At 42.7% G+C, this 23,542-nt stretch overlaps 1 protein-coding gene across 1 annotated transcript in view; it reads left to right on the top strand.

Moving 5' to 3' along the window:
- BTBD7 (BTB domain containing 7) overlaps window positions 1-23,542 on the top strand; it is a 143,395-nt gene that overhangs the window by 76,362 nt on the left and 43,491 nt on the right. The window contains 2 exon segments of the mRNA XM_030215226.1: window positions 8,046-8,254; window positions 11,459-11,534. Of these exon segments, the coding sequence (XP_030071086.1) occupies window positions 8,046-8,254; window positions 11,459-11,534 (285 nt within the window).

The raw sequence follows: 23,542 nt of genomic DNA on the forward strand, positions 1-23,542 counted from the left end.
CTTCTACGGTTCGTGCCCTAATTATGGCTAGACAGGTAGGCCATTGCCGGGCAGACTTCTGCAGTCTGTTCCCTGAAAATGACAAGGATAAATCAAGGTCAGGTATGTGTATGTAGTATCACATCATACCTTATGCTATGAGTTTATTTTCTTGGGCAGACTGAATGGACTGTACAGGGGTTTTTTTCCCTGTCGTCTTCTACTATGTAATTATGTTATTTCCATCCCCTTGTCTTTTATTTCTTTGCCAGTTGTAAACTTAAGCCGTCCTTCAAATTTGTAACAAACTCAATCAGAAAATAGCCTTCCTTCCTTCCTTCCTTATCCGGTCAGTCGAGTATGGCTCTCAGTCACTCTGGATCAGTATGATGTGACCAAAATTAGGAGAGCTTTCGTTTTGCTATCTTGGCCTCCAGCGAGATTTTTGGTTTGATACATTCCAGAACTGCTTGGTTTGTTATTTTGGCTGTCCGTGGGATGTGTAACAGTCATCTCTAGCACCATAATTCAGATGCATCAGTTTTTCGCCTGTCTGCCTTTCTCAGCATCCAAGATTCACAGCCGTATGTTGCTATTGGGAAAATGATTGTACTGACCAACCTACATTTGGTTGCCAGGCTGATGTCCTTGCTCTTCCATATGTTGTTTATGCTGACCATCGCACTTCTTCCAAGTGTCAGCCGTCTCTTGATCTCAGGGATACACTCACAGTCGTGATTAATTTTGGAGCCAAGAAAGATGAAATCTTTGACAACTTTAATTTCTTCATTGTTGATCGTGATGTCAACATTCACATTTTTTGCTGATGTCATGATCTTTGTCTTTTTGATGTTCAGGTGCAGTCCAACCTTCTCATTTTCTTCTTTGACTTTCCTGATCAGATGTTCAAGATCCTTCTTATTTTCAGTCAGCAGGGTTGTATCATCAGCATATTGGAGGTGGTTGATGTTTCTGCTTCCTATTTTCACACCAATCTTGGACTCATCCAGGTCTGCTTGTCACTTGACGGTTTCAGCATACATGTTGAATGCTGCTGGTGACAGATACATCCTTGTCGTGTGCGCTTTCCAATCTTGAACCAATCTGTCTCCATATGGCGTTCGGACTGTAGCTTCTTGATCTTGATAGAGTTCGAACAGGTGTGGTGGTGTTCCCATCTCCTTCAGGCAGGTCCAGAGCTTGTTGTGCTCAAGCACATCAAATGCCTTTGTATAATCGATAAAACACATGTAGAGATCTTTCTGATACTCCCTAGCTTTTTCCATAATCCATTGAAAGCTGGCAGTATGATTACGAGTGTCTCTGCCTTTCCTGAAGTCAGCTTGCACATCTGACAACTCTGTTATTTCAAGCACCGTTGAAGTTGCAGAGAGCTTTAAAAACATAAGCAAAGGATTGCAAGAGTTAAATAGAAATAACATTAGAATATTGTAATACCTTTCGCCAACATTTTCATAGTAACATAGTAGATGATAACAGATAAAGACCTGTATGGTCCATCCAGTCTGCCCAACAAAATAAACTTGTATATGATGTGATGCTACTTGATCTTGGTTGTCCTTGCTATTTTTAGGGCACAGACTGTAGAAGTCTGCCAGGCACTGGCTTTGCTTCCTAATTACTGGAGTTTCCATGTAAGCACCACTAAGTGTGTTTGGTTCCAGTCTTTCCATATGGCATTCCTTTGTGTTTATCCCATACATTTTTGAAGTCCATTACTGTTTTCATCTCCTCCACCTTATACAGGAGGGCATTCTAGGAATCTACCATCCTCTTCGTGAAAAGTACTTCCTGATGTTATTCCTGAGTTGGCCTCCCTGCAACCTCAGTTTATGTCCTCAAGTTTTTCTGCCTTCCCATCTCTAGAAAATGTTTTTCTCTAATTTTTTTTGTCCCATTCATGTTCCACCTAATAAATTGTTGCACAGTGATACACAGGTTGGATTGAATTAGAAAATAAATGTCTGGTGAAGACTGAACTTGTGTAGGAACCATTTGGACAATTTGGCATGGTTGTAAAAACTGTGTGCATTAGTTCAGCACACATCAAAATTAATTTGTAAACAAAAGAAATGGTGAAAAATCAGCAATTACACAGATGATTTCTTGAGATGTCTTAAACCTTTTAATTCATAAAGTTTTATTTAAGTTTCTGGCTCTTTCTCTTTATAAACTGGAGCCAGCTATTGTTGGAATACATCAGACTGGTCACTGGTTTAATATTTCTAAATACATAAGTACATTAAGACTTATAAATTATTTTAAAATGTTTTTGTGTGGTACAGACTCTTCAACATTTGTGTCAGACTGAGAATATGCAGTAGAATCATTTTAAGTTCAGTTTCCTTTCGATCTAAAAATATTTTTGCTTGTTATTAAACTTTTCAGAATTGAGCAGGCAAAGCAATATATGTTAAGCCTAACGAACGGTCTAATAATTCTCTAGATTGATTTGCCTAACTGTTGCCTTTAAGGAAACCTAATTCTAACTTCTGACTATGGTATCCGGCATGCTTCTTGTTACAGTGAAGCACATAAATACAGTTTTGAGTAAATGCAACTCAAGAATGCGGGATGCAGTGGAGCATCTTTGTGGTTGGAGGGGGGACAAATCAATCTCTAGCCCTGTCCCCAAGCTCTCTAATTGCTGATACTGTGTAGGGCAAAATATTGGTGGGGTCATAGCCCCTGTGGCCCACCCCATTCCATTGCTTATGCCAGAATGGGCAAAAGGTACTGTGTGTGAACCCTCATAAAACAAAGATTGTGTGGGTTCTGATATGAGCAGCGAGGTACCTGACATTAAAATCCCTTTTGTGAATGGCAAGCACTCCCTGAAATCATAGGTCAGGAATGTTGGATTACTGTTAAACTCAGCAATTAGTTTGATCCTACACGTTCAAGCAGCCTTGAAAACTGTTGCAGAAATTACAAAAGCTCTCCTCATCAGTGGCATGTGGTGGCATTCACAGTATGGGATTCAGTAAATATGCCAAACAATATAAAGGGCCTGGTGACCCCAAAATAACACCTCCCACTCCAAGAAAAAAAATGAGGAGCTCAGTAAACCCAAATTCCCACAGCCTCTAGAGATGAGTGCTCAGCAGTCCCACAATAACACCTTCCATGTGTATCCTTTCCTCTCTTCTCCTACATAGTGGACCCAACAGCTGTCTTCTCGGTCTCACCCCTTGTGCTTCATGTAACTCTGTTCACTCATCCTTTCTCTCCTCTTTCTCTTAATCTGCTGTCCCCATACCTCATCTCTCTTCTTCCACCCTCTCAGTCCACTATCTTCTGTTCCCCTTCTGTTGCCATACCCGTGATCTTCCTATCCTAACCCTGCTACTACTTCTTACCATTTCTATAATGCTACTAGATGTATGCAGCGCTGTACCCTACCCACACTGCTCTCTCTGCCCCATCCCTTCCTTTCTTGTGCCCCAAGTTTCCATCACTCTACCCACCACTTCTTTCTACCCTCCTTTTAACCCTTCTCCCCACTCCTTTTTCCATCTTGATGAAGCCCATCCTTTTCTGTCTTCCCCTCTTGCCACCCCACACCCTTTCCTTTATAGCACAACTCCTTAATGCACTATTCATCCCCCATTCCTTTTGCCCCACATTCCTTGATTCAAACCCACTCCACACCCTCTAGCGCCCTAAACTTTCCACTATCTGTTAACCTCCAGTGACCAGGCCAAAACAAGGTATTGCACTTAATGGGAGGTCCCTTATCCTCCTATCTCTATGATGATGGTGGTCTGACCCGATTTTAGCAGGTAGCAGTACAGGCACAGACTACAGCATTAACCACCTCTATGATGGCATTTACCCAATTTTCATTGCCTCTCATCCTCTGTCCCCAGTCCTTCAGGTTATTTATTCCATGTCTGAACCTCTCCCCACCCTTCATCCCCTCTTCTTGCCCACGTTTCACACTCTCACGTATACTTCCAACCATTCATACCTACCAGTTGCCAAGTCCTCACTGTTGCCTATAAAGTCTTAGTCTTTCCTGTCCTGAATTCCCTGCTTCCTCCACTCCTCCCATTCTGTTTCCAAGCCCTTTTTTTTCCCTCTCCCCCCCCCCCCCCCCCCCCCCCCCCGCAATCTTGCCTCCTTGGCCCAGCACATGTAAACCGGTGAAGGTGGGGCTGCAGCTCTTGTTTCAGTCATGCACTGATACTTCCAGCCCCTGTGGACCCCCTCCTTAGGGCTGCTGAGCCACACATTTCAGACACTGGCTGATACCATGGGACTTATATTTATGGGGTGCTGTGTGGTTCGTATGGGGTGCTGCTCAGGCCTCTGTGGTTGAAGGAGAGAGAAAAAATATATTCTACAAAAAGGAAACATAGCATTGGAAAAAAAAAAAAAGAAAATTATATAGTAAAACAATGTAGCTGATACTTTAAACCTATCTCCAAACTCCTTAAAGAAGTTCATGTGAGTGGCTTAACCTTAAACATACTCCATACCCACTCCCCACTTCCACTCGCACGCTTTTCAGCACAACAGGGAAGAACCCTTTTACTGTGTGGCTCTGGTTCAGCTGCAGCAGCTGCCCTGCCCCCCCCCCCCCCCCCCCCAGTATCTGTTATTGATGCTACTTTGCACACAGCATACACTCCAGGAAATGATGTGCCAAAAAATGAAAATAATGCAACGTGTAAACAGAACAGTATTTTTAGTATTCTTTTAATAAATGCAGATACTTTAACTAATTGTTCCAGCATGTTCCCATTGATCATGTGAACAGTGTTATTCAGCAGAATTGTAATGGAAATAATTTGGTTACTGGGAACCATAAAATGATTTGCCTGTCAGGGTTTTTTTTTGTTTGTTTTTTTGTTTTGTAGTTTCCCAAATGGACATGAAATCTCTGACCTTTAGTTGCCAAACATGTTTGGAATATGTGTCATCTCTCCACTTCCTAGGAAAAACAGCACCGTAATCATTGCAGTCAGCACTAGATACTCCTGCCGGAACTGTGCTAACAGAATACCTGGCCTCTTTCACACGTTCAGAACAGAGACCCTCATAAAGTATAGAATAAGTAATCACAAACTAAAAATAGAAATAATGTGTACAAAAATTGAAACTGAAACTCCAAGAAGCAGGGTGATGTGTACAGTGCAACGCCAGAGAAACAGAAACAGTGATGCACTGAACTGTTCAAAATAAAGAGAGCAGTTGTCAATTTCAAAATGATGATATATTTCAACCACTGCATTAAAAATAATTTCTTTTCTACCTTTGTTGTCTGACCATTTTATTTTTCTAACTGCATTGGTCCCAGTCTCTGGTTTCTGCTTTCCCCCATTTTCTCTTAACTCTCTTTCTGTGGTCTCCTGTCCATTTCTCGTTTTCCTCTTTCCTCCTGTCTTCTTCACTTCATCCCCTATATCCATCACAGACATTGATCTTTTCTATTCAGCTTTCTCCCATTTTTTGCCCCACTGTCCACTCGGATTTCATTCCTTCTTATTATCCAGTTTTCCATCTCTTTCCTTCCTTCTGGAGCTCCCATTCCCTTTTCTTTTATTCCCCAGATTTTTACTAACTCCACCCCCTTCTCTCCCTACCATGTATTTTTTTTTATTTTTCTTACATTTGTACCCCGCACTTTCCCACTCATAGCAGGCTCAATGCGGCTTACGTATTATATACAGGTACTTATTTGTACCTGGGGCAATGGAGGGTTAAGTGACTTGCCCAGAGTCACAAGGAGAATGACACGGGGACAAAGTGTGTCCCCGTCCCCGCGGGTTCTGTCTCCGTCCCCGTGGGCTCATCTACAGAAGCCTTGAATACTTATGATTTTATGTTTAAATCTTTTTATTAAAGTATAAAAAGGAACAATATGCTGTGCAACTCTTGTGTATAAATTACAAATAGAAAACAATAATAACAATGAGCAGCTATAATAACCCTCCTTCCCACCACCACCCTCTACCGTTCCAACTAGAAAATGGCACGGGGACCAAGTTTGTCCCCGTCCCTGTGGGCTCTGTCCACATCCCCGTCCCTTCCCCGTGAGCTCTGTCCCTTTCCCCATCCCCGCAGTTAACTGTGGTTCCCCGTGTCATTCTCTACTACTATGTAACATCTCTTCTTGCTCCCTTTTCTTTCAACATTGCCCTACTACTACTTATCACTTCTATAGCGCTAACGCTAGAAAGTCAAGCGAAAAATACAACAAAGAAAATGTTCCACTCAATGTGGAAACTCAAACGAGTAAAACCCTTCTTCCCTACTACTACTACTATTTAACATTTCTAAAGCGCTACTAGGGTTACGCAGCGCTGTACAATTTAACATAGAAAGATAGTCCATGCTCAATGAGCTTACAATCTAAAGGACAAATGTACAGTTAGTTAAGTAGGGGTCAATAAATTGGGGCAGTCTAGGTTTCTTGAAAGGTATAGAGGTTAGGTGTCGAAAGCAACATTGAAGAGGTGGGCTTTGAGTAAGGCTTTGAAGATGGGTAGGAAGGGGGCTTGGCGCAAGGGCTCAGGAAGTCTATTCCAGGCATAGGGTGAGGTGAGGCAGAATGGGTGGAGTCTGGAATTGGCGGTGGTGGAGAAGGGTACTGAGAGGAGGGATTTGTCCTGAGAGCGGAGGTTTCGGGTGGGAACGTAAGGGGAGATGAGGGAAATATTCCGTAACCTAGTACAATCAATGGTACTAAGTCACCTAGACTACTGCAATGGAATTTATGCAGGATGTAAAGAACAAATCATTAAGAAACTCCGAACGGCCCAAAACACAGCAGCCAGACTTATATTTGGAAAAACGAGATTCGAAAGCGCCAAACCCCTACGAGAAAAACTGCACTGGCTCCCAATCAAAGAACAAATTGCGTTCAAAATCTGCACCCTGGTTCATAAAATTATTCACGGCGAGACCCCGGTATACATGGCAGATCTCATAGACTTACCAACTAGAAACACGAAAAGTTCAGCACGCACATAACCTAAATCTCCATTACCCAAGTTGCAAAGGTCTAAAATATAAATCAACCTACGCATCTAGCTTCTCCTACCTAAGCACGCAACTGTGGAATGCACTACCAAATGTCTTGAAAACATTGCATGACCTAACAAACTTCCGGTAATCATTAAAAACCAACCTGTTAAGCAGGCATACCCTAATGATCCAACTTAAACGCCTGAACCCTGCTGCACAATGAAGCTAATATTAGAACTGGACAAACTTAACTCTTCTTCCTTGATTACCTAATGTCTCTCACTTGTGAACTTTAACACACTACCTCTCTGTATCTGTCATACCGGAATTGGCGATCGCCATCACGGTACTATGTAAGCCACATTGAGCCTGCAAATAGGTGGGAAAATGTGGGATACAAATGCAAATAAATAAATATACAGGTACTTATTTTGTATCTGAGCCAATGGAGGGTTAAGTGACTTGCCCAGAGTCACAAGGAGCTGCAGTGGGAAGCAAAGAAATAAAATATTTTTAATTGTGTGATTAATCACAATTAAAAATTGTAATTGAAATGCAGCCCTAATTTAAACTAGATCATTCCTACTACCTGTAAAGTACCTTTTAATAATGATCTGATTCTTCATGTAGTCTAATGAGAACATCCAACTAAGAACTGAGGAAAAGTCGCTGAGATAGAACTGAAACCCCAAATCCCTGTGTGACCTTGAGCAAATAAATCTGTGATTAACCCTTTAGTGTCCGATGTTCCCATAATAAGCCATATGGGAACAGATTGATGGGAACATTGCACACTAAAGGGTTAAATATAACCTTGTTCTGTCTTGCTTTTGCCCTTGAAAAATCTGAAAGAAATTGTCATATAGTCCACATAACAGGCATATGACATTATGCAATCCTTCTAGAGTCAATATTTTATGCTTGCAGAATGTGAAATTGTAATCTGCTATAATATTATGGATGGAGGGTAAACCTTTTTATCAGGCATGAATTAAACTGACTGCACATTTCTGCAGCAGATTTGTATTCCTATTTAATTGTCATTGTTGAATATTTCTGCTCCTCTCTTCCAGGGTGTGAAGATATAATAGCCGAGAGCATCTCCCTGGATACTATAATTGCTATTCTCAAGTGGAGCTCTCAACCCTATGGCTCCAAGTGGGTTCATCGTCAAGCCGTACATTTCCTCTGTGAGGAGTTTACCCAGGTCATGACTTCTGATGTTTTTTATGAACTCAGCAAGGACCACCTGCTTACTGTTATTCAGTCTGACTATTTACAGGTAATAATACTAGTCTTTTCTATCATGGCATTAAAGAATACAGCGAATGCCCACACTTAAATCTGCTCTTCGGCCTGTGAAATTCAGGGGCTATATGTATTAATAGAACAAGTTCAGCTTCTAGCTGTGTGTCCTTTGTGGTATTACTGGCACAGGGATGCCATTACCAGTGTATGTGAAAAAATGACATATTTTACTCACAGATAGCATGGCAATATTGTCAGTTTTCATTTCTCTGTTGTGTTTTTGTTATAGGCACATAAAGAGATTTCCATTTGTGTCTCATTAAAAAATAAACATGCCAAGATAGTGATTAACCACAGTATTCGCTCTTGGCATGCAGCCCAGTCCAGGCTGGCAGTATACACTGCTCCTTGAAAGCCTAATGATATACTAGAAATGTCTGCAAATTGTTTTAAGTAAAAACATTTCCAAGTTTTAATTTTGCTGTCTGCTTAGACTTCATTACCAGACTAAGCAGTAGTTTTTCTGCCTTACGACCACGTTTATCCCATTAAGAAAAGAAAAGTTAATTCATTTGTCTAGGGGCACAAATGAATTTAGCTCCTTGTGACTCTGGGCAAATCACTTAACCCTCCATTGCCCCTGGTACAAAATAAATACTGAATATATGTAAACCACTTTGAATGTAGTTGCAAAAACCTCAGAAAGGCGGTATATCAAGTCCCATTTTCCTTTCCCTTATCGTTCTGCTAGACCAATCCAGACCTATGGATTATGTCCCCTTACCAGCAGATGGAGGCAGAGAACTGGCCTTTCTGATGCCCCTTTGACGCATGAAAAGAAGACCTCTTAACCAGGGTGAAGAAGGCCCAGTCTCTAGAGAAAAACTGGTTAAATGCTGGTTGGGAGGCCCTGCTCCTAATCCTGGCCTCCCTAAGGTCCTTAATGGACTTCTCCAAGTCCTCCCTGAAGGTGACTTGAAAGGGAAGCCGTAGAGATGGCATCCACTGACCGATTCCTGAGCTGTAGCTGATGAATCCAGAAACTTGTGGGTTGTGACCATCTACCAGCAGATGTGGAGATAGAGAGCATTGAACTCTCTCTTATAGGACTCCCCCCTTTCTTTGGTTTAGTAGTCTAATGTGGTAAATTATTGAACTATTTTTCCTTTTTTCTTTTTCTTTCCTATATTGCAGTAACAAGTTGGATGCTTGTGATTGTATTCCTAAAATTCAGTGGCGTAGCGAGGGCGGCTGACACCCGGGGCGGGTCACCGCTGCGCACCCCCCCCCCTCGGAGCGCATTCTTACCACTGGCGCCACACCCCGCCGAGTGCATGTCATCGCTGGGAGCTGCGTCGGCTCCGTTGGTTCCCTGCTCTCTCTGCCCTGGAACAGGAAGTAACCTGTTCCGGGGCAGAAAGAGCAGGGAACCAGCGGAGCCGACACCCCCCCAGCAGCGTGCACCCGGGGTGGACCACCCCCCTTTCCTATGCCACTGCTAAAACTATAAAAATATTAGGAATCTTTTGGGGATTGGGATTGGGCCCTGCCCCCGGGGGGTGGGGGGGGGGAACTGAGTAGGTGAGGGAGGAAATAGGAAAGGAAACCCTTCATATGTTTACTAACCTCAAGATCTGAGTTTGAGGAGGCAATCCTAAAAAGTCACAACCACTATTTTTCTGTGGGAATTGGGGAGGGTGAGATTCTGGCTGATGAGGAGGATGTTCCTACAGCTTGTTAATATTTCTTCCCCCAAGGAGGAATTAACTTCCTTTATGGCTAAAGCTCTGGAGGCTCTGAATGTTTATAGCTCGGAGTCACAAAACTCCTCAGTCTCTACTCCTGAGATGTCTAGCGCACTGGAAGCCACCTAAATTGTTCCCTGTACATAAGGCTATGCACATGCTCATTTCAACTCAGTGGTCCCCCCAGATTCCAACCTCAGGGTGGTCTGGGCCACAATTTTCCTTTCTTCTCTTGGTCAGGACAAGCTGGGAGGCTTAGAGGGGCATAATCGAAAGAGGCGCCCAAGTTTTTCTGAGGACGTCCTCCCAGGACGTCCTGGTGAAGGGGCGGGGAAACCCGTATTATCAAAACAAGATGGGCGTCCATCTTTCGTTTCGATAATACGGTCAGGGATGCCCAAATCGTGAAATTTAGGTCGTCCTTAGAGATGGACGTCCCCGATTTTCGGCAATAATGGAAACAGAGGACGCCCATCTCAGAAACGACCTTTGGTTGTGGGAGGAGCCAGCATTCGTAGTTCACTGGTCCCCCTGACATGCCAAGACACCAGCCGGGACACCCTAGGGGGCACTGCAGTGGACTTCAGAAATTGCTCTCAGGTGCATAGCTTCCTTACCTTGTGTGCTGAGCCCTCCAACCCCCCCCCCCCTCCAAAACCCACTCCCCACAACTGTACACCACTACCATAGCCCTTATGGGTGAAGGGGGGGCACCTACATGTGGGTACAGTGGGTTTGTGGTGGGGAGGAGCAGTAGGAACTTACCTACATCAGGCCATTTTGCCCCCAAGCAGCTTAACCCTAGGAGTGAAGGCCCGTGAGTTGAGGCTCTGGACTGCCCAGGAGAAAAAAAAATCACCTCTGCCTCATCCAGGAGATTCATCTGCACCAGACCACCTGTAGCATCTGCTGGAGGGAGATGAATACAGGAAGGTTCTTGGCTGTCCCTGTCCTAATATGGATGATGCTATCTGAATCTTCAAATTATCTGCCTCCATATGTGTGGACTGGTACAGCAGGATTCAAGGAAAGGAAATAGGTAACAGAGAATTTCACATTTCTGTTGCTGAAGGAAGAATTTTTTTTTTTTTAATGGCTTTACAGTCATTCATTTCAGGTCCATGTCTTCCATTTTTGATGCTTGATCTCCATTATTGGAAGGTATAGTTTCCCCTGCCCTGTGGCTCATTCCCTTCAATTACTTCAATCACAAGTCTCCCCCCTTGTTGAATATCTTACTTTGCATAGGATCTCGGCAACTTAATTACATGGACTGTACCTGAAGTTGGAGAGCCAGGCCTTATTACACTGGTTGAACAGATGTATATGCTCTCACCTGTGTGCACTGGCACACGTTTTATGGTAGCAGATTAAAGTGCTTGCTAAGTGATCTCAGATAAATTGTATTTTACACAGTTGAACTGAAGTTGTAATTCATGTGTTTTCAGCATGCCTTTCTGGTATCCTGGTTATTTTCTTTTCCCTCTATGCAGGCAAGTGAACAAGATATTCTTAGATATCTTATCAAATGGGGAGAACATCAACTGATGAAAAGGATAGCAGATAGAGGTGAGCTGAAAACAGGCATAATTAACTGCCTCCTACTTCTGTGAAGGTCAAGCAAGACTGAGTTACATAACTGGCTAAGTATGTCTTTGTGAATATTCTTAAATGTGGTAATTGATAATTTTTATTATGTGATAGAATCTGTAGTAGAACATCAGAAAGCTGGATATGGAAATTAACAAACTGACACACAGCTGTGACATTAGGTATATCGTTCTCTGAAGACATTGAATTACATGAATGTGTGACGGGGAAGAATGATAATGTTTCCCATTGTAGTATATATTCTAGGATGTTGCTGAGTGCTATCAGAATTTTCAAGATAAGACCACTATCTCATCCTGAAGATAAGTTGGGTTCCACCAAATGGGCACCAGAGACACCAAACATAAGCACTGCAGAGCTACTTCAACTGCTGGAGGCAAGGAGTTGCCAAAAGAAGCATTGATTCCTTCAGTACCAAAGCCCAAAGATGAGCCTGGAGAGATCAAGATACTTTAATCTCCCAGCTTGCATCAAGCATGGTGTGCAAACATGAAGCTGAAAAGAAATGACATCAGGGGCCCATTGAAGGATAAGGACCACTATGCTGCTATCCTTTGCACAGCTCCAAGAGTAGAGAGCGGAATATTCTGTTCTACCTCCAAGAAAGCTCTACCTGTAATCTGAGTACATGCTATGTCAGTCTCCAGAGGTCTAACTTTGAGCTTTCAGCATCCTTGAAAACATTCTGAAGGTGATTAACCATTCTGGTAAGTCCCATAGACTCCTTGGCTCAATATTCTTTAAGAAGGAACTTCAGAAGTAAATATCAGAGGTTGCAGTCAGCACATGAAGAGTGAATGAGTGGAATCAGTAGACTTGATTTTTCCCTCAGATCCTTGTGTGATCCATCTTCTGATGCTGCTTTCCCTGTGGTGCTGTCTTGACTCCAGTACTGAACCTCATTGACTCTATGAGCGCTGGTTCTAACACAGAGTCCATAGAGTCCGAGCCAGACATTGAATGAAAAAGCCTTTGCATACCCTTGACAATGATCAGCTCTGAGATCCAGAAAGTCTCTTTTGCTGCCAAAAGGCAGCCAACCTGTGGATCAGATATCACCTCTATTATGTATTGAAAATGGCTGTGAATGTGTTTTGGTTGGGCAGAATCAGTGCCATTAAAATAATGCGTTTTCCTAACTGCTGTATCTTCAGTACTGCCAAATGAGACCCTACCATCAAACTGTCTTCCCAGTTCTTTAAGAAATTGCACCACAAAGTGTTTGCATATATTTGGAAGCGAAGCCCACCAAGGGTGAGGCAGGAAGTTCTCCAGGGGCCAAAGTCCCAGGATGGAATGGCAGTCCCTTTCAGCAGTGGCGATCCTAGGTCAGCTGCCACCCGGAGCGGATCGCCGCTCGCACCCTCCCTCCCCCCCCCCCCCCCCCCCCCCCCCCCCCCTCCGGGTGCAGCAGCGTCAGTCCCCCCAGGGTGCAGCATGACACCCCCCTCCCCAGCGCATCAAGCCGTGTCTCCTCCCCCCCCCCCCCCCCCCCCCCCGTGCATTCTTGGCTGCTGGAGGGTGCAGAGAGCAGCTGCGTGCCTGTCGGCTCCACTGGCTCCCTTCTCCTTCTGCCCCAGAACAGGAAGGAACCTGTTCCAGGACAGAGGGAGCAGGGAACCAGCGGAGCCCACAGGCGCGTGGCTGCTCTCTGCACCCTCCAGCAGCGTGCACCCGGGGCAGACCGCCCCCACCGCCCCACTCTTGCTACGCTACTGCCTTTCAGTTATAGGGCAGCACAGTTAAAAACCCTATGAGAGTAGCAAAGAAGCTCACATAAAAGTTGGGTGCTGCTAGAGCAACAGCTACTTGGGGAGATGGCATTGGAAACCATACCCTGGATAATGAATAAGGAGATGAGGCTTATCCAATCTCAAGCTAATCCATACAACCGTCTTAAAACTGAGATTTGGTGCACATAGCGAGCTAAACATTTAGGTGAGAAAATATATTTTACCTCAACTCCTTTTCAATATTCGAGTTGTTTCCCGCCTGCTCGAGAGGATGGCACGTACAAAAGATGGAAGGGGAAGCAGGCCATCTTCATCTTCAATGTTTTTTTGTTTTCTATAAAATGGAAAAATGTTAGATTCTGCAGAGCTAGTAGAGGAGGGGTATGCGTTGGTGCAAACAGATTTCTTTCAGTACTGCCAAATGAGAGTTTAAAACTATGCAGAGTCCTAGGGAAGTTGAAGAAGACCCCATGGGAAAAAGTGCTAAGATTGGGGAGTGGCAGAGGAGGATACTGATAAAGAAGGCCCCACCAATTGTATACTTAACAGAATGGGAAGAAGACATTGGTAAACACTGTGGGGCCCTTTTATAAAGCAGTTGTGCTTTCCGCAGCAAAAAATGGCATACCGTGTGGCACGCTGAGGAATCCCCTTAGTAATTTCTTGATATGCATGCGCTACGCAGGCACCTTTTTTTTTTTTTTTTTGCGGTGGGGTTCTGTCTGGTGGTGGAGAGTGGGCATGTTCTTCGCTAATTGTGCTACCCACTTAGCATGGGGCCCTTATCACCGACATAAGTTGTAGTAAGGGCTTACGCACTATTCTGTTTTAGTGGTCGCATGCTAATGGCCAATTCAGCCATTTTACCCCAGCAGTAAAAATGGCCTTAGCGCACAGGAAAGACCCACATAAGGGCACGCTAAGGCCACTTTTTACTACTGTTTGGTAAAAGGGCCCCTAAGAGAAGAAGAAATAGGAGAAAATCTTTCAGAATGTAGTAGATAGCCAGTAACCTCATAGAACATGGACATAAGATGCTTTATAAATGGTATTATACCTCCGAGCGGTTGAAGTGCATGTATGGGAAGGAAAGCAAGATGTGTTAGTGTGGCTGTTGGGAACAAGGTACGTTCCAAAATACTTGGTGCTCGTGCCATAAAGTGTAGGCATTCTGGGATAAAGTGCTTGTTCTCATCAGAGAAATTACACGTGTCTCACATACTAGGACTAAAGAATACTGCTTATTGAATGTTGGACAACCGGGTCTGCAGTCTAAGGTACAAAAACAATAACTAGCCAGAAAGCATGCTGGTCCTGGCGGGTGCATGAAAGCAATTGGAAGTACAGGATAAGAGCAAGATGATCGTATAATTGACCTATATATATCAGATGCCTAAGCTAACAGCATTATGCAGAGGCTCGATGACTTACTTTTATAAAAGTTTGGGACTCGTGTGGAAAGTAGCAAGAACTTGATGTAGGCTAAAACTGTAGAGGGAACCAAACTCTATGAATGATATGGGAAATTAAACCTCAAAATCACTGCCCATCCTAAAGCCTAGTTGGGAATGGGGGAGGGGAATGGAAGGGGGAGAATGAAGTTTGTCAGTGTTGCATGTGGAGTCTGTACATTGTTATGGTCTTGTACTTCAAAAATGTCTTAAAAAAAGAAAATGATTAAATAGTTATGAGCGATCATGTATGGGTCCTAGGAGTGCTCAGAAGAGGAAATTTCACCTGATCTCTCTTCAGACCTCTTTCCTCCATAAGCAGGGAAGTGGTCTCCACCAGAATAAATCCTTTTTTTCTGATCTTGTGCAAGTAATGATCAAGATCATTCCATCAGGCTGAAGAGCCCTAAATGCATTTATTTGGCTTACTAAAATATCTGGATGCTCTGAAGAAGCTAGTTAGTGGTGCTTATCCATCCTCTTTACCAGGATATATACTACTACTACTACTACTTATCATTTCTATAGTGCTGCTAGACGTACGCAGCACTGTACACTTATATATGTAAGAGAATACGAGAGATTCCATACTTGATACACTCAGGTGATAAAGTAGACATCAAATATTGTGTCCATGTGACAGAAGGATTTGTCTAATACTGGTTAATGGTGATTGGTTCTGCCTTATAAAGAGCCAAGAAGTCCAAAGCGCTGGTCTTAGTATCTTATAAGCATCAGTCTCAGACCTTGGACTGTTTTTAGTGAAAATATATTTTTTTTAATTTATTTTTTATTTAGCTCATGCCTTTTTCTCAGTAGTAGCTAAAGGCAAGTTAGGTACAGTAGGTATTTTCCTGTCTTACAGGGCTTATAATCTAATTTTATACCTGAGGCAGTGGAGAGTTAAGTGGCTTTCCCAAGATCACAACGAGCAGCTGTAGGATTTGAACCTAGCTTTCCTGGTTCTCAACCAGCTGCTCTAACCAGTAGGCCTGCTCCTCTACAAAATTTCCCTTCTTCCTCCAAGGGACTAGGAAGCTAAGAGCAGATGTTTGATCTGCTACAGTTTGATGCATTTAAAGATATAATTGTAGTGATTTTTATACAGGATACGTCATGAGTACCAAGCAGTAATGTAGCAGAAGCAATATTTCATGCCCATGTAGCAAATATAGAGTCATGGGATTAATGTGGCACAACTGCCACATCTTTAATGGCAGAAACTACCCTGAGAAAAACAAAGCATTCTAATATTCTGTTTGAAAAGATCTGAAAACCACAGATCTTTAACGGTAAAGATGTATTTCAGTGCATCTAAAAGGTGAAACCCTTCTCTGAGTGTCTCCCTCAAAACGACAAGGATAAATTCCTAAACCAGCTATCCAATTCCAAGTAGTGCAACGATATGTTAATTAGGTCAGCACATGAGGCCTTAGACACCTCAGCCTAAATATTATTAGATTTGTATGACTAGGAGGCGTATTGTCAAAGCACTTAGCCTTCCAATGTTCCGTAGGTTTCTATGGAACTTTGGAAGGCTAAGTGCTTTGAAAATATGCCTCAGTGGATCTGGTCTTTCATGAGGATGTGCATGGCAGACTAGCAGGTATTCCTTGTAAAAAGGAAAATCTCTTCATGGTAACATGCTCAAGACCGTTGACTTTTATAAACACCACTGCTTCACACTCTCTGCATGCTTATCTGGTATTGTGGGACAGTCCACTCTGTCAGTCAAACAACCTTCTCATATAAGAAGAGACAGTTCTCAAATCAGAGAAGGGGCTACTGACAACCTAGGCAGAGACAGCAGCAGCAGCAACCTCCGAGGCTTTGTGAGAGGGATAAAGAGGCAGACCATGATTCAGTTGCTGAGACAGCCTAGATTGTTCTAATCTTTTTGAAGGAAAATGGTATAAGCTGTCTTTCAGGGATTCTCTTTCCCAACCTTGGGGGGGGGGGGGGGGGGGAAGAGTTTTTCTGCAAATCTCAACCAAAAGTGGGCTGCACAAGCCCATGGTACCCCAACAGAAAGCTGCCCCTCCCCCACCAAAAGCTGTTGCCCTGCTGCCCTACTCCAGCCAAAAGCTGCTGTCCTCTCATCACCCATAGGCCCAGGCCTATCCTAGAAACCCTGGTAGTCTAGTGCAGGAGTGGGGCAGGAGTGATAGGGAATTACTCTTGCCCATGCCGATTACAATCTCACACACTGACCTCCCACAACAGTCTTGTGAGACTACAGCAAGAGGCCCTGCAGCCATTTTGACTGCGGAGCTGGCATGGGTAGGTGCGACTGGTGATGGCTCCTGTCCCGATGAGGCCACTAGGGCTTCTAATGTAGGCCCGGGGAGAGTGGCAGCCTTCAGTGGCAGTTGGTGGCCTTCGGTAGTGATAGCAGCTTTCAGTGGAGGGGCAGGTGGCCATCTTTCTATCGGGGGGGGGGAGGGGGGGAGGCAGGGACTTTGTGGATGAGTTTTGGTTTCAGAAAAAAATACACTGGCTTTTTCGACTGAAACCAAAACATGACCGAATCCAGATTTTGGGCAATTTTCAGTGCCAAAACCAAAAATTGGTCAGCCTCTACCAACCTGATCAGGGATGTCCCATTGACATCTGCACCTAGTGGTATTAATTTCAGATGCTATCATATACTCTTTGTCCACACCCATGGACCTTGGGCAAGAAGAGATAAACCTTAGAACCGAGAGCATCTTTCGCCAAAATAAATGTCTTTTTTGTTTGTATCCTGCTTAGCAGTTGACATGGATAATTTGCCTTCTTTACTCTGTCTGCTCTTCCCTTAAACACAACTGGCTTACTTTTACCTTTGTTGCAACCCCTATGTCAGAATAACGTAACTTCCCTGTTTTGATAATATCCTTCAAAGATACTTCACTGCGAACCATGGCACCACTTAGTGTCTTTTGGTTTTCCTCAGTGTTCTAATTTAAAAGTTGCTCTGTCTTTTTAAAAGTTAGCACCAGTAGCCTGATTCCACTCCAGTTAAGGTAGAGCCCATCTTAGTATAGGCTTCCCCTTCCCCAGAAAGTTGCTCTTTCTGCACCGTCTCATCCACACATTGAGACTCCAGAACTCTGCCAGCCTTTTCAGTCCTATGCCTGGAATAGGGAGTATTTTTGGCTTCAACTTTCTATTTAAGAGCATAAATTTTGCTTGCAGAACCTCTCTCACATTTTTCTGAGTCATTGGTATGTTTGTTTATTGTTTCTTGATATGCCACCCTGTATATTCCTTCCTATCCTGGACCTGTTATATGGTACTAGGCCTGTAATATGGCCCTGTTAGCCCTCAGTTTTCCTAGCCTCGCTGTTCTTAGCATGTTTTTACTCTCTTCCTGCAACTGCATGTAACCTACAGTACATTCTCAGGATAAGGTAACCCTATATTATTTACATTTAAAAATCCAGGATCACAACAGAACGGGACTTATGGGATAGGAATTGATGTCCCAGGTACTGATCCTGTAGCATGGTTTTGTCTCCATGTAAAAACATCCAATACCAAACCTACTAAGTCACGGTCTGAAGTCCCGTTTAATTCCAGTAATGTTCCTGTTAAAATATTTAATGTAACTACTTTAAAAGAGACAATCTTTTTAGAAACAGGCTATGGAGATACAAACAGTTGGTTAGATTGGGTTAGATATACTACTCATTCCTTAAACCTTTCTGATTGTTATATATGTACTACCTCTCGACCAGAACCCCACGTTGTTCCTTTTCCACTTACCTGGCATAATGACCCTAATGACATGCTTTGTAGCCTGTCACTTTTCAGCAATTCACCTATTGTCAATACTGTGACCTGCAAATCTTTGAATCTTTTTTTTTTTTCCTCTAAAACCTCCTGAAACACGAGTTCCACCTATCTTTGTGCGTCCTTCTTCCATTACTAACTTTTCCAGTTGTATATTATGTACCACCTCCCCACACAAAACTTCCACAGCATTTGGACATTTTACTCAATGTAATATGACACGTGATCAAATGTCTTTGACTGTTGATTTGTCCAGTCTTTCTACACCACGTTCTGATATGTGGTGATATTGTGGAGTTTGCACTCTGTATCCAACTCTCCCATATGATTGGATAGACACTTGTGCTCTTGTTCAATTGGCCATTCCTGTCATTATCGCTTCTAATGCCCCTCCTCATTCTTCAGACGTGACATACGAGGGTCTTTTGATGATCGTGTCTATATTGATGCTATAGGAGTCCCAAGGGGGGTGCCAGATGAGATTAAAGCCAGGAACCAGATTGCTGCAGGTTTTGAATTCTCACTGTTTTGGTGGTCAACTATAAATAAAAATGTTGATTGGATTAATTATATATATTATAATCAACAACATTTTATCAGTTACACTAGAGATGCTGTCAAAGGTATTACTTCAAAACTTGATGCTACATCATGGATGGACAATGCATTTGGAAAATGGAAACACTTTATTTTGTCTGGTTTAACCACTATTATTATTGTCATTGCAATTTTTGTTTTATTTGGCTGTTGTATTATACCATGTGTACGCCTTATCAAAGTTGCATTAACTAAGAAAATGACTGTAGAACCTTCTTATGTATTGTACTAGCACTTAAAAGTTAGAACTACAGATAGTGATGATATCTCTGTATAAGCTAGCTAACAACTTTTTTTCAATTTCACACTCCTAGATAATTAAAGATGCTGTTCACATGTATTTAAAAAAAAAAAATATATATATATATATATATTTAGTTTAGGTATACTATAGCACTAATGTATTAGGAATTTCCAGATATGTGCCTGACCATGTTGGTTGTTTCTGTCCACCTTGTTCATTCTGGCTCTGTATATTTAAATTTGTCTGGCCACTGTTGCCAACCATTCTTGTGATTCACCTTTGTGAAGGATTATACGTCATTCATGCAGGAAACTGAACTCGCCATATTGAGTACTCATGAGGTAGTATGGCAATGGTGGGTAAGATAGGTTCTGATTCCCATCTTGCTTAGGGGACTTGAGTGGCCTACAGCCTAAGACAGCCTGCTACCAGGGCACTAATACCGTATCTTATAAACTAATATGGTGACTGGTACAGTCCAGTACAGAAACAGAGGCAAGCCACAGGTTCTAGGTGCAGGACTAGTGTGTGGTTCATGTTTCCGGCGACTTACGAGTCGCAACTTTTTAGCAAACACAGATAACAAAAATTGGGTTTCTTTGCATAGCCAGAGGGAACAAGGCCCACTTCCCAAGTTCAATGTGAAGCCCTTCCAGGAAGGCCTTCAAGGGGGGAGGTGAAGAAATAGCAGCACGGTTATGGATGAAGGGATGTTGTTAAAGGTGAAGGCTGACCAAACTAACAGACCAGACTGTTGTTAGAATGGTATGTGCAGAGGAGTTCAGGAAATAGAACATGAGGTAATAGACAGAATAACAGGGAGTTTCTGGCTGTACAACACAAGAGAAAAAGATGATGAGTGAAAAGAATGAAGTAATCTCTTATGAAAAGGCTTTGTGTAGAAACAGTATATAAGTAGCAGCATAATTAGTAAATGTTTGAAACAGTTCTCAGCCAATACATTTGTATAAGCAGAACTGTACTCCTATGAGAAAATTTATTTTAATTCTGTATACTCTGTTGGTAAGTTAGTAAATTACTTTTCTCATACGTGGCCTTGGTCTTTTATCATTCCAATCTTTTTCCGGGATATGTATGAATATTGGGATGGTGGTAAAAAGACCTAAATCTTTATTACAACCCTTCAGTAGGGGACAATCAAAGTGGTTTACTAAATAGGAAAACAGAAAGGAACTACAAATAAAAAAAAACAGGAGAGAATAAGAGAGAACAACTAAAGTAGAAATAGAAAGTTCAAAACCAAGAACAAATTTCAGCCAAAGCATGCTCCTAAGTGGCTGTCGATCCCAGGAATACCTGAGAGAAAAGGTGAGTCATCCTCGGTGCAAAAGGATATTACATTCCCTGGAGGGCATGTTCTGTCTACAGGATTGTTCCTGTCTCACCAAGGTGATGTGTTCCTGTAAGATGACCTCATTTCCAAGGCAGCTTAAGCGTTGCAACATAAAGTTTCCCAGTTTGGAGGTGGGACTTTTCTGTTACGTTCTTGTAGGTCTCCTCTATATATCTCTGTCTGCCTCAGCTACTGTAGCCTGAAGATATTGTGATCTCAGGAGCTCTTTGCACTGAGTGCATGCATATGACATCAGTTGGGACATAATCATACGTGTGGCACTCAGGGGCCAATGCAACGCACCAACATAATCACTCCAAAAATACTGCCGTATGCCATAAGCAGTGAGCTTGCAAACTACTGCTGCATTAAAATCACAGCAGTAATCTGCAGCTTGTTGCGAAATGTCACCTTCCTACCAGTACCTGAACAACGATTGGCTCCCTCCTCCCCTTCCTCCTGATATTAAAAATAAAGGAATTTCCCTGGTGTCTAGTAGCCCTCCCATCCCCTCAACATAACCAGCACCAGCCACTCCACTGGACAGGATTGACTGGCCATCTCTCTCCCTCCCTAAAAGAAATTGCCCTGGTGACCGGCACCAGCCACGCCACCAGAGAGGATTGACTGGCCACCTGTCTCCCTACTTAAAAGAAATTGCCCTAGCGTCTAGTGGCAGCTCCCCTGACATGACTTTCCACCTTCCAACTTAAAAATATTGCATTGGTATCTAGCGGCATCCATCTCTCCTTTCCCTGAATTTAAAAACAAATAAAAGTTCCCAGTGTTTAGTGGCCTTTAGTGCTCAAGGTCCCCAGACCCCTAGCTTAAACAAGGCAGTAGCGATGCACACTCACTCCTGCTTCCAGACCTTCATCTCCAAAATGGCAGATGCTAGTGTTTTATAAAGATGCTTAAGTGCCTATGTGCCTTTTTAAAATAGGTACTCACTTGGCCTGTCCATCTATGTAGCTTGTTAGAAAAGTACACTCTAAAGTCTCAGTGGGACAAAAACTCCCTATCTTGGTGGTTCTCCTGTTCTACTTTGGCCCAAGTCATGTCCTTTCAAATTCTGCCATACAGAATTATCTTAAGCAAAGATGTGTTGAACCTGTCCTGAAGATCTCGTCTAAATAGGCTTTACATTCAGGTCCCCGGTCTATCCTGAACAAATTGGAGTTAACTTCTGGAGGTAAGGGCCATATGTTGGGCTGTAATTTTGGAGAAATCTAAATGGTCAGTGAAATTGGCCCAGTCTAAACAACTAGATAGCCATGTTCTTCTTGTACAAACAGAAAGGAACATTGTCTCTTCTCTTAAGACAGGAGATGCTGCCAGGTATGTGTGACCTGGATTGGCCACTCTTTGAAACAGGATGCTGGGCTAGATGAATTTTGGTCTGGCAAGCTTTCAACCCGTACAGCAAAGCTAACTTCTGCAAAGCATCTATGAGTCACTTATTTGGCAGGAAAAGATGATGTTCTAGCAGACAGGCTGGGTTACTGACAGGATCTTCGAGGCTCCCGAGTTACAATGTGGATAACAGTATATTCTCTTAGCGGGGAAACTCCCGTGATCTATTTGCAACAGTTCAATACAGGAAAGTGCCAGTTTTCTGTTTTAGAAGGTCAGAAAGTAGACTATTATCGGATGTCATCTTCCTTCACTGAGGAAGGAGGCTTTTGTATATGTATACTTCGATGTCTCTAGTGACAAGAACCTTAATAAAACTAAGAGACAGCTGTTACAGGTAAGCAACTTCACGTTATCCTTATGAGAAAGTTTCCATGATTGTGGTGGTGGTGGGGGGGGGGGGTTCATTATTATTTGGTTCTCCTGTATGATGGTTTATTTTTCCAGTTTTGAATACTGTGATAGGTTGCTAGCCTTAAATTGTATTGTTCCGCTTTTTGGTCATTAATTTATTCCTCCCCCCCCCCCCCCCCCCTTTTTTTTTTTTTTTTTACAAATGCTTGTGGTAATGCCGACACAGCCCATTCACTTGATGGGCTGTGTCAGCAGCACCGCACAGGCAGCCACTTGCACGGCTTTGTAAAAGGGGAGAAGGGGGTGTTAGACTTTTAAACATTCTGCTTAGAGCCTGTTATAAATTCTAAAATTTATTTTTATTGTACACTGCATTTAGATATAAAGGGATTAGTGGTTTATAACCTCCACAACTGTTATTAGTTCATAGTCTGTTCAGATAAATTTGCTAAGCTTCCTGTGAAGTACATAAGCCAGTAGGTATTGGTGACTCGAAATCTCCATCATAATATTGCTAAACAGGGCAGATGTGGGGGGGGGGGGCATTGTTGGTAGAGAGATATTACAAGAAATGTGTTTTTGTGCTTGTTGGTTATTTTCTTGTGAGTGTCTAATTCTTTAAATAAAAACGTGTATTGAAACAAAAAATAATCACTAAACAGACCTGATACGGACTTGATTTTACTTGCTGAAAAATGGAATGGGTCCATTACAGCCTGCCATTTAAATTATAAAAATATTGTGTGAAACGTGAAATGTGCATTTGTTTATTTTTAGGGTTGGCCTACTGTGTTCTGAAGTCAGTTGGAACCCTGCCTTGGAAAACAGATTATAGGCTGATAGGATATCAATGTATGCAGTTCAGAAAGATGTAATAGTTCACAAAATGCTGACAAGCAGATTTTAATGATTTTTTTCGTGACATGTATATTTTGAGAAACCATAAACAAGATCATGTTTGAAAATACTAAGGATGCGTGTTTTATAGTTACAGTCACCATGAAACACAAGTGGTCTATGTGATTCACAATTCAAAGATCAAATGT

Source organism: Microcaecilia unicolor, chromosome 9, assembly GCF_901765095.1.
Source record: "Microcaecilia unicolor chromosome 9, aMicUni1.1, whole genome shotgun sequence".
Classification (NCBI taxonomy): domain Eukaryota; kingdom Metazoa; phylum Chordata; class Amphibia; order Gymnophiona; family Siphonopidae; genus Microcaecilia; species Microcaecilia unicolor.